This window comes from Meles meles, chromosome 17 (assembly GCF_922984935.1).
Source record: "Meles meles chromosome 17, mMelMel3.1 paternal haplotype, whole genome shotgun sequence".
Classification (NCBI taxonomy): Eukaryota; Metazoa; Chordata; class Mammalia; order Carnivora; family Mustelidae; genus Meles; species Meles meles.
Window position 1 is genome coordinate 29,935,744 of NC_060082.1, and position 14,627 is coordinate 29,950,370.

At 39.9% G+C, this 14,627-nt stretch overlaps 1 protein-coding gene across 1 annotated transcript in view; it reads left to right on the top strand.

The window, feature by feature from the left end:
* The window catches only part of KIF14 (kinesin family member 14), a 56,127-nt gene extending 47,754 nt beyond the window's left edge, over window positions 1-8,373 (top strand). The window contains exons 26-30 of the mRNA XM_045982078.1: window positions 157-315; window positions 1,463-1,585; window positions 4,714-4,788; window positions 5,756-5,894; window positions 6,251-8,373. Of these exons, the coding sequence (XP_045838034.1) occupies window positions 157-315; window positions 1,463-1,585; window positions 4,714-4,788; window positions 5,756-5,894; window positions 6,251-6,630 (876 nt within the window). The 3' untranslated portion in view covers window positions 6,631-8,373. The remainder of the gene's footprint in view (window positions 1-156; window positions 316-1,462; window positions 1,586-4,713; window positions 4,789-5,755; window positions 5,895-6,250) is intronic.
* The last annotated feature ends 6,254 nt before the right edge of the window (window positions 8,374-14,627 follow it).

Consider the following 14,627-nt stretch of genomic DNA (forward strand, 5'->3'; position numbering starts at 1 on the left):
GGGTTGCATGTTTTTTTATTCTGAGTGAGACTTTTATGAAGCATAGTCATGATATGAATGCAGAATTAATTTTCTTCAAATTGCTTTTCTTGTCTTTTCTTTACCTCTGTTTATAATCTCATGTATCTGATATACTGATCCATTTTTGTTTTATAGGGATGTTGTTCAGATATCTCATCAATGGTAAAAGAGGCTCAAACGAAAATAATCCGAATTGTACAACAAGCTGTAAAGTATGTGGGACAGTTAGCAGTTCTTAAAGGGAGCAAGCTGCATTTTCTGGAAAATAGTAGCAATAAGGCTGCCAGTGTTCAGGTAATTTGGTAATATTAGTTTTGGAAGACTTCATCTGAGGAACAGTAGTCTTCTGATAATAGTATCAACTAAACAGGATAAGTTGTTTTTATTTTAAAATAGTTTGGCAATTTTTTTTTTTTTAAGATTTTATTTTTTATTTATTTGACAGAGAGAGAGATCACAAGTAGGCAGAGAGGCAGGCAGAGAGAGAGGAGGAAGCAGGCTCCCTGCAGAGCAGAGAGCCCGACGCGGGGCTCGATCCCAGGACCCTGAGATCATGACCTGAGCCGAAGGCAGCGGCTTAATCCACTGAGCCACCCAGGCGCTCCTAGTTTGGCAATATTTAAAACTGTTTCAATCTAAATTGGTTAAATGTACTGGATAATTCTGGATCCTCACTTTGCCTTTTGGATCTTTGCTTTGATGATGTGTACCTACTCTGGAGGGTTTGCACAATCAACACATACAGAACTCCATAATTCTAGGGGCGCCTGGGTGGCTCAGTGGATTAAGCCGCTGCCATCCACTCAGGTCATGATCTCAGGGTCCTGGGATCGAGCCCCGCGTCGGGCTCTCTGCTCTGCAGGGAGCCTGCTTCCTCCTCTCTCTCTGCCTACTTGTGATCTCTATCTGTCAAATAAATAAATAAAAATTAAAAAAAAAAAAAAAGAATTGTTAGAACTCCATAATTCTAGAAAATTTGTATTTGCTTGCTCTAAGTATTCATGCCATTAAGAACAGTATTATATTAGAATGTTACTGTGTTATAGCAACACAGCATTCTAAGATAACTTTTTTTTTTTAATTTAAATTTTACTTAGTTAACATATAGTGCAGTATTGGTTTCTGGAGTAGAACTCAGTGGTTCATCACTTAATACCCATCACCCATCTAACCCGTCCTCTGCCCACCTCCCTCAGACAGATATTCCTTATTAATTGTTATATGTGAAATGTTAAATTACAGATTTGCTAAATTTATTACATGTTATATGTGGAATATTAAATGATAGATTTTCTTACAGACCATTTTTATTCCAGCTTTAGTTGAATTTAATAAACTAGGAACTTACTGTTGTCCTAAAATAAGCAGAAAATATAACAATTATTTTATAATAAAAAAAAAGTACCCAATTTTCAACTTAATGCTTAAAAACTTTTTCTAGGAGGATTTCATGGATGCTCTTTGTGATGGTGTAGGCTTAGGAATGAAGATTCTATTAGATTCTGGACTAGAAAAAGCAAAAGAACTTCAGCATGAACTCTTAAGTCAGTGTACCCAAAATGAGGTAAGAGGAATAAAAGAACATTCTATATAGTACCACATGGCCTATAAAGTTGATTTTTAGAAAATAGTTTAATTCAACTAAATTGGATTCTTATAAATTTATGTATTTTTATTAGTGTTGAATTTTTTTTTATTGAAAAGGCTGATGTAATCATTATGTCAGTTATTGTCAGTGAACCTTCTGTGGATGAACTCCCGAGCAGAATGGAGTCTGGCAGTGACATCTAGTGTTCACTTTCTGCTGGTCTGTTTCTTCTGATCGCTTGTTTAGGTCTCTACTTTTCCACCTAAGAGTAGAAACTACCACTTACTGATGCCATATTTTAAACTAAATATTTTGCCAAAGGCATTCATTTGTTATTTCATATCAAGATACAGAATCAATGAAGATTTGAGTGACTTCCAAAAATATGCTTCCCCAGCACCTCCTCTGACTAACTGACATTAAACATGAACCTAGTAGCTATCTTAGAGGCGGCACTGTTTAAAACCAATCTCTCAGTTTTCAGCAATCATTTATCAAGTCCATGCTCTGACTCTGTTTCTTCGCTTGTTGACTGTAATAATACTTATGTCCTAGATTGTGAGTCATTTATTTACTAAATATTTCCCAGTGCAAGTGTGGGACTAAGTGCTCTCCTTAGAATAGGGGTGAACCTCCCCACTTTGCAAGGGAGGAATTACTTGGGTTCCTATGCATTTTACGGAGCTGGAGGACCTCGTCCAGTTGTCCGAGCCAGGGTTTTATATTCTACCTATGGGACTCCGCAGGCTACAAAACTAAGGTTTGTAAATCATTGTTCACGCATGTTAATTTTCGTTATTGGGAGTTATTATTAGTGAAGTGGGGACTCAGGAAATAAGTTCTAATCTTTACAGCAGTGAAATCTCGGAGCCCTGTCAGTTCTAGAATCTTGTAACAACTTCTTGTTAAAACCGTCTCTGTCCATTCCCTTTCTTTTTCTGGAGTCCGTCAGCTGGGATGAAGCTGATTGGGGATGTTGTGTTTGCTGAGCTCACCCCCAGGAGGACGGTACTCATTGACATACATACTGTTTGATCTAGGAAAAACAATCAGGTAGAGGACCCTTAGTGTCCACCCCTGTGGCTCACTTCCAGGAAGACATCGAGTAAGTTAGATTTTTTTTTTCCTTTTAGAAAAACCTTTTCATTAATGCATGTCTAGCTTCCTTATCAGGAGAGAAATTGTCCATGTAAGCTAGAGGGGCTCTCCAACCCTCCTCAGACTAAAAGGCTACATGGGTTCTAAAGGGCTATCATCTCTGCCCAAACCGGCTCAGAACTGGAAGAAACACTGAACATTAAATTGCTCTCCTGCTTCCTGTGTAGCCTTGAGCTGCTCACCTGGGCCTCACGTGTTGCATTTTAAAAGTGAGGATGAGCATACGAACTCCCTAAGATTGTTCTGAGGATTTTGTGCCATTAAGAACGGTGGACAGAGAAATGCCAAACCCAGTGCCCGGCAGGTCTTAGCTGCCTCAGCTCGCTTGTGCTTGTTCTCGCCGAATGTTTGCCTTTCCCACTTTGTGTTATTTTGCTCTTAAATACAAACACATTCAAAAGGAGCTCATTTTGTCACTAAATCAAAATACATGGGTCTAGTCCTGTTCCAGGAGACAGGAGGCTGCTTTCAGTTCTGTAGTGCAACTTTGAAGACAGTGGACTAGTACTGCCCACTGCCGACATCTCCAGCTTGGTTGTGCCCAGCAGCAGCGCCGTTTATCCCCAAAACACTTTCTCTGTCATTGTTTGCAAAGTACAGTTTCCACCAGCAGTAAGTGCAAGGGGCGTAGAGTCAGTTAATGAAAAGTAGAAGCGAAGTAGCGCGCGTGAATGTGCTCAGAGTATTAGAGTAGTAGGGCAGTGCAGAGGTTCGCTTGGCTGCTGTTTGCAGGAAATGCATAGCAAAACGGTCAGGCCCATTTTGCATATAATTCGTATTACCAGCATTTTCAGGCAAACTTCTCCCTCCTCTGGCCCTTCCTCTTATTTTCTTTCTCTCATAGTCAGTATGCCCCCGCTGTATAGTCATGGTGGGATTTTAGCTCATCATATTCTCTTAAGTTAAAACTCAAGAACCTGTGGAAGGAAAACAAAGAATCTGAAGAACTGGGACATGGGTTCAAATATAAGGCATTGGATTTATAATTGTAAAGCTGGAGCCAGGGGAAAAAAGAATTTGCGTGTGCCTCTTCTTTTTTTTTTTTTTTTTTTTTTTTTTTTAACTACATAGAGAAACTTTAAGTTAGACCTTGGGAAGAGCTGTGTGGGTGAAGCCAATTAAATTCTTCTCACACCATCCCCAGCAGAAATTAAGTGAAAAGGTACCTCAGGGGGGCAGCATTGAGCAGTACAAAAGCAAAGGCTTCAAACCGAGACTGGGGTTCCCACCCTGGTTCTGAGTCTTAGGAGCTTGGAATTTGTTTTCTTATTTGTAAATGAAGACAGTTGCATATGCAGCATAGAATTATAATTGAGAAGCAGATAATAAAACATGTAAGGGAAATCACTCAGATATAGGAAGGCAAATACCGACAGTAGTTGATAATACCTACTATGTTGTATGTTTGGAAGTTGCAAAGGGAGTAGAACTTAAAAGTTCTCATTGCAAGAAAAAAAATTTTAACTGTGAGGTAATGGGTGTTAACTAAACTTCTTGTGGCAGTGGTTTTGCAGTATATCGAATCATTATGTTGTAATGTTTTAAACTAATACAGCATTATATGTCAACTATATCTCTGTGAAAATGTATATGTAGTTCTTTGAACATAATATCTGTTTGATAAATTAGTTACCTCACCCTCTTCAAGGGAAGGCTTGGAAAGTTCCTTCCTATAAATATTTAAATGTAAAACAAAATGCTGTTATTATCACAAACATCAGAGTGTATCCATAGTTAATATAGAATCAACATGCAATTTATTTTGAAAGAAATTCTGCCTAAATGATTTAGGTACGCCAGCTGTTTAATTGCAGTCCCAATAATAGAACTCAAGTCTTTTGGCTTCTTAGACTAAAATTCTTGCCTGTCTTGTCCCATAGAGCGCTAGGATTTTTAAACCTCTAAATAATTATTTATATAGTAAAATATGTTCATATTCCATATAGGTTACCAAACAGATGAAAGGTAAAGCCATGGGATTGATTGGATGTCTTGAAAACATGTTTGCTGAGTGGAAAACAGTAAGAGAAGCTTTAATGTTTTCTTTGGTTTGGTGTATTTTAGCATTTCGTTCGGCTGAAGGATAGATATGATATGTTTATTTCAGTTTTCATCCTTAGCCAGATAATTCCTTTGTGCCTGGTTAGTTGCAGCATGTGTCGTTTTCTAGCTACTTCCTCTTGGATGTCATAACTTACTTGTTTAAGAAAGAGATAAGATAGTGTATAGAAATTAATTAATAGTATTTTATCTATTTCTTACTGCTACTAGTTTAGTAACTATCAGCTTTTCCTGGGATAGTCACTGGCTAAAAAATTGTGTTTAATAATCAATATGCTTGAAGATTTTAAAATATAGGTGAATTAGACAAATTATTTTCAAATCACAAGTAAAAAAACAAAATATAAATTAAGTATATAATCAATGTGTCAAATAGAGAAATAGCTATGGCTTGAAAATTTTTATTTAAATAAAAATAAATGGGAGAGATGTAAAGTTGAACTCTAAAAAATTATATTTATCTTTTATGATATTGGATAATAAAGGGTACTGTTGTTTTATTTCATTCCCATGTAATATGATGATTGTACTTTGATTTAAAATTAATTTAAAATTCTTGGGGCACCTGGCTGGCTCAATTAGAAGGGCATGCAACTCTTGAACTCAGGGTTGTGAGTTCAAACCCATATTGGGCATAAAGCTTAGTTTAAAAAAAAATTCTTTTAATTTAAAAAATAAAATTAATTTAAAATTCTTATTTCTTTTAAAAACAGTAATTGCTGTTTTTAATTGTATTATTGTATGTTGTCTTGCTTGTGGAATATTGTATGTTGGTCTTGCTTGTGGAAATAGAACTAAGCAGTGGCGAGGAAAGTAAGCTTATTCTCTTTCCTGGAGATAAGACTCTGGTGATTAAAATAATATTGACTAAGCCTTACTAACATGTAGTCTATTATGTATCTTTAAAAATATTAACTTTATTTACAGAAAAGTTTCAGAACTGAACTACAACAAGAAAGTCCTGGATACCAAGATTTGAAGAAGATGGTTAATCTTGCACAGGAATTCCTGAAGTTAAAACATTGCTTGGAGCAAACTATTCAAATTATTATTTCTGCACTGAGAGGTATATACTCCAGAAGGATTTGTCATTAATCAAAATTTTATAGTTTAAGAACTCTCAGACCTCTTTTCATTTCTAGTCTAATTCATTAACTAAAGTCTAATTAATGTTACTTCTTTGACACTAATTATAGAAACTTGTATGGTCTTATTCTCACTTAATATATGTAAGTACTTTGCCTAAATAATTAGATCCTAAAAACCAGGTGTTTAATTAGCAGATAAGCTGAGTAATCTTAAGTCATTTAGATTTATCTTGACAGGATTACTTTGACCTAAAAGATATGTAGAGTCATATAAAAGTAATAATTCCTCATGAAAAATGAAAAGGTTAATGAACTTTTTCTTCCCCTTGTGTAGGATGCCACACTGACAAAAATCTTCTCAAGAATTGCGTTGAAAGCCTTTGCAACTTGGCCAAGGATTTTCATGATGATTTGAGCATGCACTCTACTTCTCTTGACAGCTCTGAGAAGAGACTACCTCGAGTTGGCTATGGGGGACTAGAATCTCTAGCCAAGTCACTCCTCTTGTGTTTTGAATCAGAGGAAAGAGCTGATTTGTTGAATCCCTGGGAAACTTGTAACCAAAATACCAGAGAAGAAGGACAGCAATCTAAATCAAGCAGGACCGACTCCATTAGGAATAAAGGTGTACCAAAGCGTGTCTTTGAACTCCATGGCTCGTCCCCAGCAGTGACCTCAGAGGCCAGCACACCCAGTAGGATTCAGTGGGTGTGAATTCTGATATGTAGGCACTTTATGACCATCCGTGAAAGACAGAGAACACTGGGTAGGCAATTTTCCTTATGTAGGAGAATATAAAAAGCAGGAAGTCAGCATAAATGTTTCAAAAAGTCCACATCTGTTTGATGGCCTTCCAGTGGGAATGGAGAATATAAGCATTATGGAATTCTGATTTCAGAATGTGCATTCAGGAGTTTCTTGGCAGATCTTTTTAAATAGGCATTCACCGTATTGGAACATGGTGGCAAGATAATGAAATTAGGAGTTCAAAAACAAGTGAATGGTCATTTCTCCAGTTTCTCTTTGCCTTGAATTTTAAATGTTTATTTTTCACATTGATATACTATTTTAAATGTTTATTTTTCACATTGATACACTATTTTAAATGTTTATTTTTCACATTGATATACTATCTCTGGTTGGTTCTTCAGCTTGTTGGTAAATGGTTACTATAGTTACTGGTAAGTTATTTTCTCATGAGTGGAAACACGTGAATAATCAGTTACCTTTATGCCTGTGCCTTCTCTCCTCTGCAGATAGCTACAATGAGGTTTATGGTGAAATTGCCAATGTAGATTTTACTAAGGCAGCCTAACTTGCATTGTTAGATCTAAAACTGTTTCCTTGAAAGGTTAACTGGTTGCCTTTTTGAATAGTGTGTTCAAGGGCAGTTTCCTTTTCTTTCCAAATAGAAATAGTTACTTGAATATATATTAATAAAATGTCTTGCTGGTGTGATAGTTCTCTATATTATCTATGTTCCATAATGGGAGCTGTATGAATATAGTTTAAAACCAATTAAATAGTGCCAGAATCATCTTTTGAATGGGGTTAAGAAATCAGAGGCTGGACCTTTTCTTGATAATGCTTGTTTTGTTAAAGGTGTAATGAAATTGTAATGATCTGGTAAAGGTTAAAGATCCTTATTATATCTCACAGTTGATTTGCAATCAGGTAATAAAGACAATATTCTCCTTTTGGGACCTTTCATTAAGGAAATAGTTTGACATTTGACCACAAGCATATGTGGAATCTGGAGAGATACTTAGTGATTCTGCTTGAGCGATATTGAGCAGTTCCTGGAGAATAATTCTTTTAAATAAACTGATCCTTTCATGTGCCCTTTTCACTTGCAGATATCACTTTAGCCTGAGAAGTGAAAATTGGATATTAGTACCATGAGTAAGTTCAGTAATTTCCTTTTTGGGAAGAGATTATAAATACTACTGGTTACTGTAGCCAGAACAATGTTAATAAACCATGTGCTGTATTCCAGGTGCTTTAAAATGATGCAGTGCAGCAAATTTGCTTTAATTTTCTTTTTTTTTTTTTCCTTTTTTCTGGCATTTGAGCCTGTATTCTTTCTGAAGTTCTAAATGTATTTTTAATAGTCAATGCTCTGCCAAGTGGCACTTTTGCTATCAAGTTTCATGAAGTGTCAATGTACATAGGAGAACTTTGCCTGCAGGTTGTACTACTTTGAGGATCTTTCTAAAGTATCAATACAGTAGTTTAAAGTAGTTTAAAGAGTTTAAATATGTTAATGTTTGGTACTTGGTCTTTACTTCCTGCTTTCAAAATTCATGACTTCATTGGTCAAAAACCTATTATTAGAGTCTTTGTAAATTTTTGTGTATATATATATATATTTATACTTTTAAGTAAATTGTTATATAGTATTCAAACAAATGATGAAAATATATTTGCTCTTAGAATCATGTGCACTGATAAGAAATGTTATAAACAGAATGCCTTTAATAAATGTTACTGGCTTCAGAATTCTCTCTTGGTCTCAGGGTTTTTTTTTTGTTTTATTGATTTTCTTTTCTTTTTTTTATTAAAAGCTTTTATTTATTTATTTGACAGAGAGAGATCGCAAGTAGGCAAAGAGGCAGGGGCGGGGGGAAGCAGGCTCCTCGCTGAGCAGAAAGCCCGATGTGGGACTTGATCGGAGGACCTTGAGATCATGACCTGAGCCGAAGGCAGAGGCTTAATCCACTGAGCCACCCAGGCGCCCCTGTTTTATTGATTTTCTTCATTATCCATAATAGCTCTGCTTTGATAATAGTTATACTGGTTACATCATAGTTACACATTACTATGATGTGTTCATCATAGTTATGTATGACTATAATGTGTTTTATATATAGATATATAAAACTATAATAACAGTTATACTGTTATTGCAAACCAAACAAATCATTAGGTAATACTAAACAATAATAATATTATTATGGCAACTACTTAGATTTTTTCATTCAACATTGCTCTGCCTCTTTGCAGCTAGTTGTCTGGGATAGCTTTATCCGCACGTGCTGTAGTGGAAAGAGCGGCCATGGACAATTTGCTTGCTTGCTTCCTCCCCATTTCCTCATCTGCAGAAAGAAAGTAATATCCATCTCATGGACTTCCTGGGCATTAAATGGGGAAAATATAGGACTAGGTCCTGGCCAAGTAGTGCTTTGTTAGTAAATATGTTAGTGTCTGTCCTTTCCCATTACTGGCAACTAAACCCTCGTCATCATATGTAGAGGGTCACACGTGGTGCAAGCCTGTGCTGTGAATGACAGTCCACCAGGAGACAAGTTGTATTGCAACCCTGCAAACACGGCATACTTGAAAATATATCTGCTACCCTCAGTTTCCATGATAATAAAAGGAAGTAAACAGTATCCCACCGGCCTTAAGGAAGGTTCGGTGTGATGTAGGAGTGTCCTTCATGAGGTCCCTCTGAGATTTTTGGCAAAGTATTATTTAGTTAACTAATTAGCATTTCTAAATTTGCAGTGCCTAACTATTTGCCAGTAATGATTTTGAGGTTTTATCTAAATATGGAAAGTGAAAGTTCATTTATCACAGAGGAGGGGGAAGGTGTCAGCTTGGTGGGGTTAAAAGAAGGTTGATCTGTTCAGCTTCTTGTGCATGATTCATCAGGGAAGCTTGTGCTCTGGATTTAGCAAGTTACAGTCATAGCATGATATAATCAAGACTGAATTTTTTCATCTTTCTTATTTAACCATTATTGGCTTATAGGCTTTTTAGATGTGGAATATGGGCATTTAGCTTAATAACATCTGATAGCTAGGTTCATTCTTCTTATTCCAATAATTATTTATTTAATGCCAGATATACTTCTAGTGCAATGACCTAGAAACATGGGGGAAAAAAAAAACACCTTAGATTGCCTCAAATCCTGGACTTGTGAAAGACCCAATTTGTTGGCTCCCTAGTTTTTCATAACACTGTACCTTCTCAGTGCAGAAGACCTCTGACCAACCCGGAGTTGAACCCCATGAGAACTGCCAGAGCGTCACTGACTGACTCAAGAGAATTGAGGACACCATTTTGATTAAGCACATGGCTCTTCCCATTTCCAATCGCCAAATGGCCAGGAGTTCAGATGCTCATAGATTTTTAAGAGTTTAAGAGGACATCCACAGTCTTTTCTAAGAAGGCATATGCTTTTGTTTCTCTGGCTCATTTTGGTGTAACATCTGAATTTGTCTACATCATCAAGCATCCACCCTTCACAGGCCCTCATTTTCCAGATGAACAGGTTGAGCTATCCACTACAAAGATGTGTGGATCTTACAGCCCTTCTCCTCTTCTGGCTTTCAAGGCCTCCCACCCCATCCTGTTTTGGATGCTGTACTGTGAAGTCTCCGTTGACTTTCCTCCTCTTCAGGCAGCTCCATCGCTGGCTGTGCCCCGCCCCCTCAGCCCCTGCCCCACGACTCTCCTGAAACTGCTCTCACTAAGGCTGTTGGCAATCTTCCAACTGCAAAATCCAAAGCAATTTTTCAGTCTTCTTACTTGATTGCTTCCTCTCTTTAGAAATTCTTTCCTCCCCCGGGCGGGGGGCGGGGGGGGGGGGGGCGCCTGGGTGGTTCAGTCGGTTAAGTGTTGGACTCCTGATTTCTGCTCCTGTCATGATCTCGGGTTGTGAGATCCTATCTTGCCTCAGGCTCTGCAGTTAGAATGGAGTCTCCTTGAGATTCTCTCTCTCTCCCTTTGTCCCTCTCCTCCAAATAAATAAATTAAAATCTAAAATAAATAAATAAATAAATAAATAAATAAATAAATTCATTCTTTCCTCCCGTGTTCCCCATAACAGAAAATTCTGGCTTTTTCTACCTCCCTGATTGGTTTTTTCATTTTTTTCAACACCATGCGTTTCTCATCCTCTACCTATTCTTTTTTTTTTTTTTTTTTTAAAGATTTTATTGACAGACAGAGATCACAAGTAGGCAGAGAGGCAGGCAGAGAGAGAGGAGAAGCAGGCTCCCCGCGGGGCAGAGAGCCCGATGCGGGGCTCGATCCCAGGACCCTGAGATCATGACCTGAGCCGAAGGCAGCGGCTTAATCCACTGAGCCTCCCAGGCGCCCCCTCTACCTATTCTTTTAAATACTAGTGTTCTTGGATTCTGTGCCCAGTGACCCCCCCCCCCCCGAAGTCTCCTTGCTCTCCCTAAGGACAGCTGAATAGTGTAGTTGTTGAAGATGCAGGTTCTAGGGGCTCTGCCGATCACTTCCCCCTGTCCGGGCAGCTTCCTTACCAGAAGTAGAAGGTACACATGAGCTTAAGATCTTCATGCTAGGTGATGTAGTGGATGGTGACGTCTTCAACAATGATGACGAACACAGGAAGAGCTAGATTTCAGGGGTGTGGGGAATGGGGTAATTTTTAAGATACATTTCCATTTAAGGTGGCTATAGTACCACCAGGTACACAAGCTGAGTATAAGAGTGTTCAAGAGAGGGGCGCCTGGGTGGCTCAGTGGGTTAAAGCCTCTGCCTTCGGCTCAGGTCGTGGTCTCGGGGTCCTGGGATCGAGCCCCGCATCTGATTCTCTGCTCAGCGGGGAGCCTGCTTCCCTTCCTCTCTCTCTGCCTGCCTCTCTGCCTACTTGTGATCTCTGTCTGTCAAATAAATAAATAAAATCTTAAAAAAAAAAAAAAGTGTTCAAGAGAGGGGCGCCTGGGTGGCTCAGTGGATTAAGCCGCTGCCTTCAGCTCAGGTCATGATCTCAGGGTCCTGGGATCGAGCCCCACATTGGGCTCTCTGCTCGGCAGGGAGCCTACTTCCCTCTCACTCTCTCTGCCTGCCTCTCTGTCTACTTGTGATCTCTCTCTGTCAAATAAATAAATTAAAAAAAAATTTAAAAAAAAAAAGTGTTCAAGAGAGGGGCGCCTGGGTAGCGCAGTTGGTCAAGCGTCTGCTTTGGGCTCAGGCCACAGATGCCAGGGTTTTGTGATTGAGCACCACGTTGAGCTCCCCGCTCAGCAGGGGAGTCTGTTTCTCCCTCTTCCTCTGTTTCTCTCCCCCTGCTCATGCTCTCTCTTTCTCTCTCTCAAATAAATAAATAAAATCTTTTAAAAGAGAGAGAGAGAGAGAGTGCTCAGGAGAAGGAAATGTCAATCTGGGAGCATCCGCTCATGCCTGGTGGTTGAAACTGCTCAGGTGGATGAAATCGATCGGAAATCATGGCCGACTTTCCTTGAGTCCTCATATGCCATGTTTTCCAGGCTAAGGGCTGTAGCTGTGTTATCCGTTCACCCTTGCAGCCATGACTCCATCAGGTAGGTATCGTTATTATCATTTTAGAAAGGAGATGCTGATTTCTATCCCAACGGATTAGTTTTCCTGGTCCTTGAACTTCATATAAACCCAATCATACAGCGTATTAGCATCTGTCTGGTTTCTTTCACTCAACCTTTTGGGGGTCCTCGCGACCAGTCTGTGCGTCAGCACTCCGGCCCTCGCTTCTGCTCAGAGCAGCGAGCATTCCATGTCCTCACCCCGAAGGGTTGAGCCCTTCACCTGTTGCTGGACACAGGACCTCTTTCCAGTGTGATTGTTTGCCCACATGGATCCCATGTTTTTCTATATTTCAGTGTGGGACTTTGCTCAAGCTCTACTTTTAGGTTTGGGAGGGGCTCTTCTTGCATTTTTTCCTTCCAGATTTTAAGTTATTTCTGTCAATGTCTCCATTAGGCCTCCTGGATCAGCAGGATCCAGGCTCCCCAGGAGCCCTGTGATGTCTTCTACTCCTTCCTGCATATATCCCCTTCTTTCTCCGCCACTCCTAGGCCACCTGGCTTACTGCCCAGAACCCACTGCTCCTGTGAGCATCCCGAGCATACCATCTGGAACTTCCAGGCCACCTCCCCAGCCGGCAAACCCTTAGGGCTCTTAGAGAAACCTCACCTATTTACTACTCAAGAACAGAAAAGGAAGAAAGACTTCTGCAAGCTCCTAGACTTGAGTTCATATTTTTTCCCTATTTCTCTGAAACCAAGCCTCCTCCTCAGCACATCATCAAGGACACACGTTGGTGGATGTGCACAATGAAGTCACTGAAGGATGGAAGAAGAAAACTATCTCAAACCCTGTGCAGGGCAGGGCTTTTTTCTATGATGTAATTCACAACCTCTTTCTGGGAAGGAATTAGCATTCCTGATAAAATGCTTAAGGAATGTTCTGCTAGAACAAAATGAGAGAAAAACTTCTGGGAAGCCAGGGTTACTCACTCAGCTGACTGACTAACCAAATACTTTTTAACAAGACTTTCTTTTTTTCTTTTTCAATCCAGTGATTCTTTATTCTCTTTCCTATAAAATCTCCTCACCAAAAAGGTCTCTTGGAACTGACTTGCACACAAAGGCCTCTTTCCTGGCAACAACTTTGAGGTGTTTTTTTTTTTTCTTTCTTTTTAAGATTTTATTTATTTGAGAGAGAGAGAGATCACAAGCAGGAGGTAAAGGGAGACGTAGACACCCTGCTGAGCAGGGACCTCCTCCCCTACCCCCCACCATGCCAATGTGAGACTCGATGCCAGGGCTCTGGGATCATGACCTGAGCCAAAAGCAGACGCTAACGACGGAACCACCCAGGTGCCCAGGCAGCAACTCTGAAATCAAACTCTGGCATGTGCTTATAATCAATATGAGATGTCGCTATGCCATTCTGACGGGATTCTGGGTGATAATTTAGGTAAATTTGAAGTTAACATAAGTCACTTTTCATAGATATAAGCATTTAACATTTTTTTCAAGTACTTCCTTGTCTTCACTGTTTATTTTTAAAAATATTTTATTTATTTGCGAGAGAGAGAGAAGGGTGAGGAGCAGAGGGAGAGGGACAAGCAGACCCTGCACTAAGTGCAGAGCCTGTTGCAGGGCTCGATTTCATGACCCCGAGATCATGACCTAAGCAGAAATCAAATGCTTAAGCGACTGAGCCCCCAGCAGTCCCTGTCTTCACTCTTTAAAAGGTGAACATACAAGTTGGGGTAGAAGCTAAAAAAAAACACACACAAGAAGTTGGAGCAGATCACAGTGCTAGGGCTCCAGCTGCCCAAACAGCTGGGAGGAAACCCAGAAAAGAGGCGAAGGGTAAAAACAAACACCCCAGTCATAAAACCTCCGGGGACAGGGCTGGGGAGAGAGCTCCCAGCAGTGAGCACAGGTAACTTCAGGCTTGCCAGACCTGGGCTCGAGTTCCTGCCCTGCCCTTCGCGGTGTGACTCCGGCCCAGTCACAGCCTCCCTGTGTCTTGGCTTCCTCAGCACCCCCAGAGATAATCCCACACCCTCGGGCGCTGCTATAAGTTCCGTTGAATTGCTAGACCGTGTGCCTTGACTGGCACGCGGGTTTCAGCGAGCAGGGGGACTTAGTAAGTTAAGCGTCTGTCTCTGGATTTCGGCTCGGATCATGATCTCAGGGTCGTGATGTCACATCGGGCTCCACACTGAGCAGGGAGTCTGCTTGGGATTCTGTCCCTCTGCCTCTGCCCTTCCCTCTGTCTCTCTTTCTCTCTCTCAAATAAATAAATAAATAAAATCTTTAAAAATTATGTATTATCTACCCAATTCCCACCACCAGGACGGGGATGGACCGTTAGGCTCATGGCTGTTGCCTCCTCACAGCGACAGACCGTCTGGCTTTGTCTGCAGTGTTCAATGGTCACTGTTTCCTCTTCTTCGAAGTTCC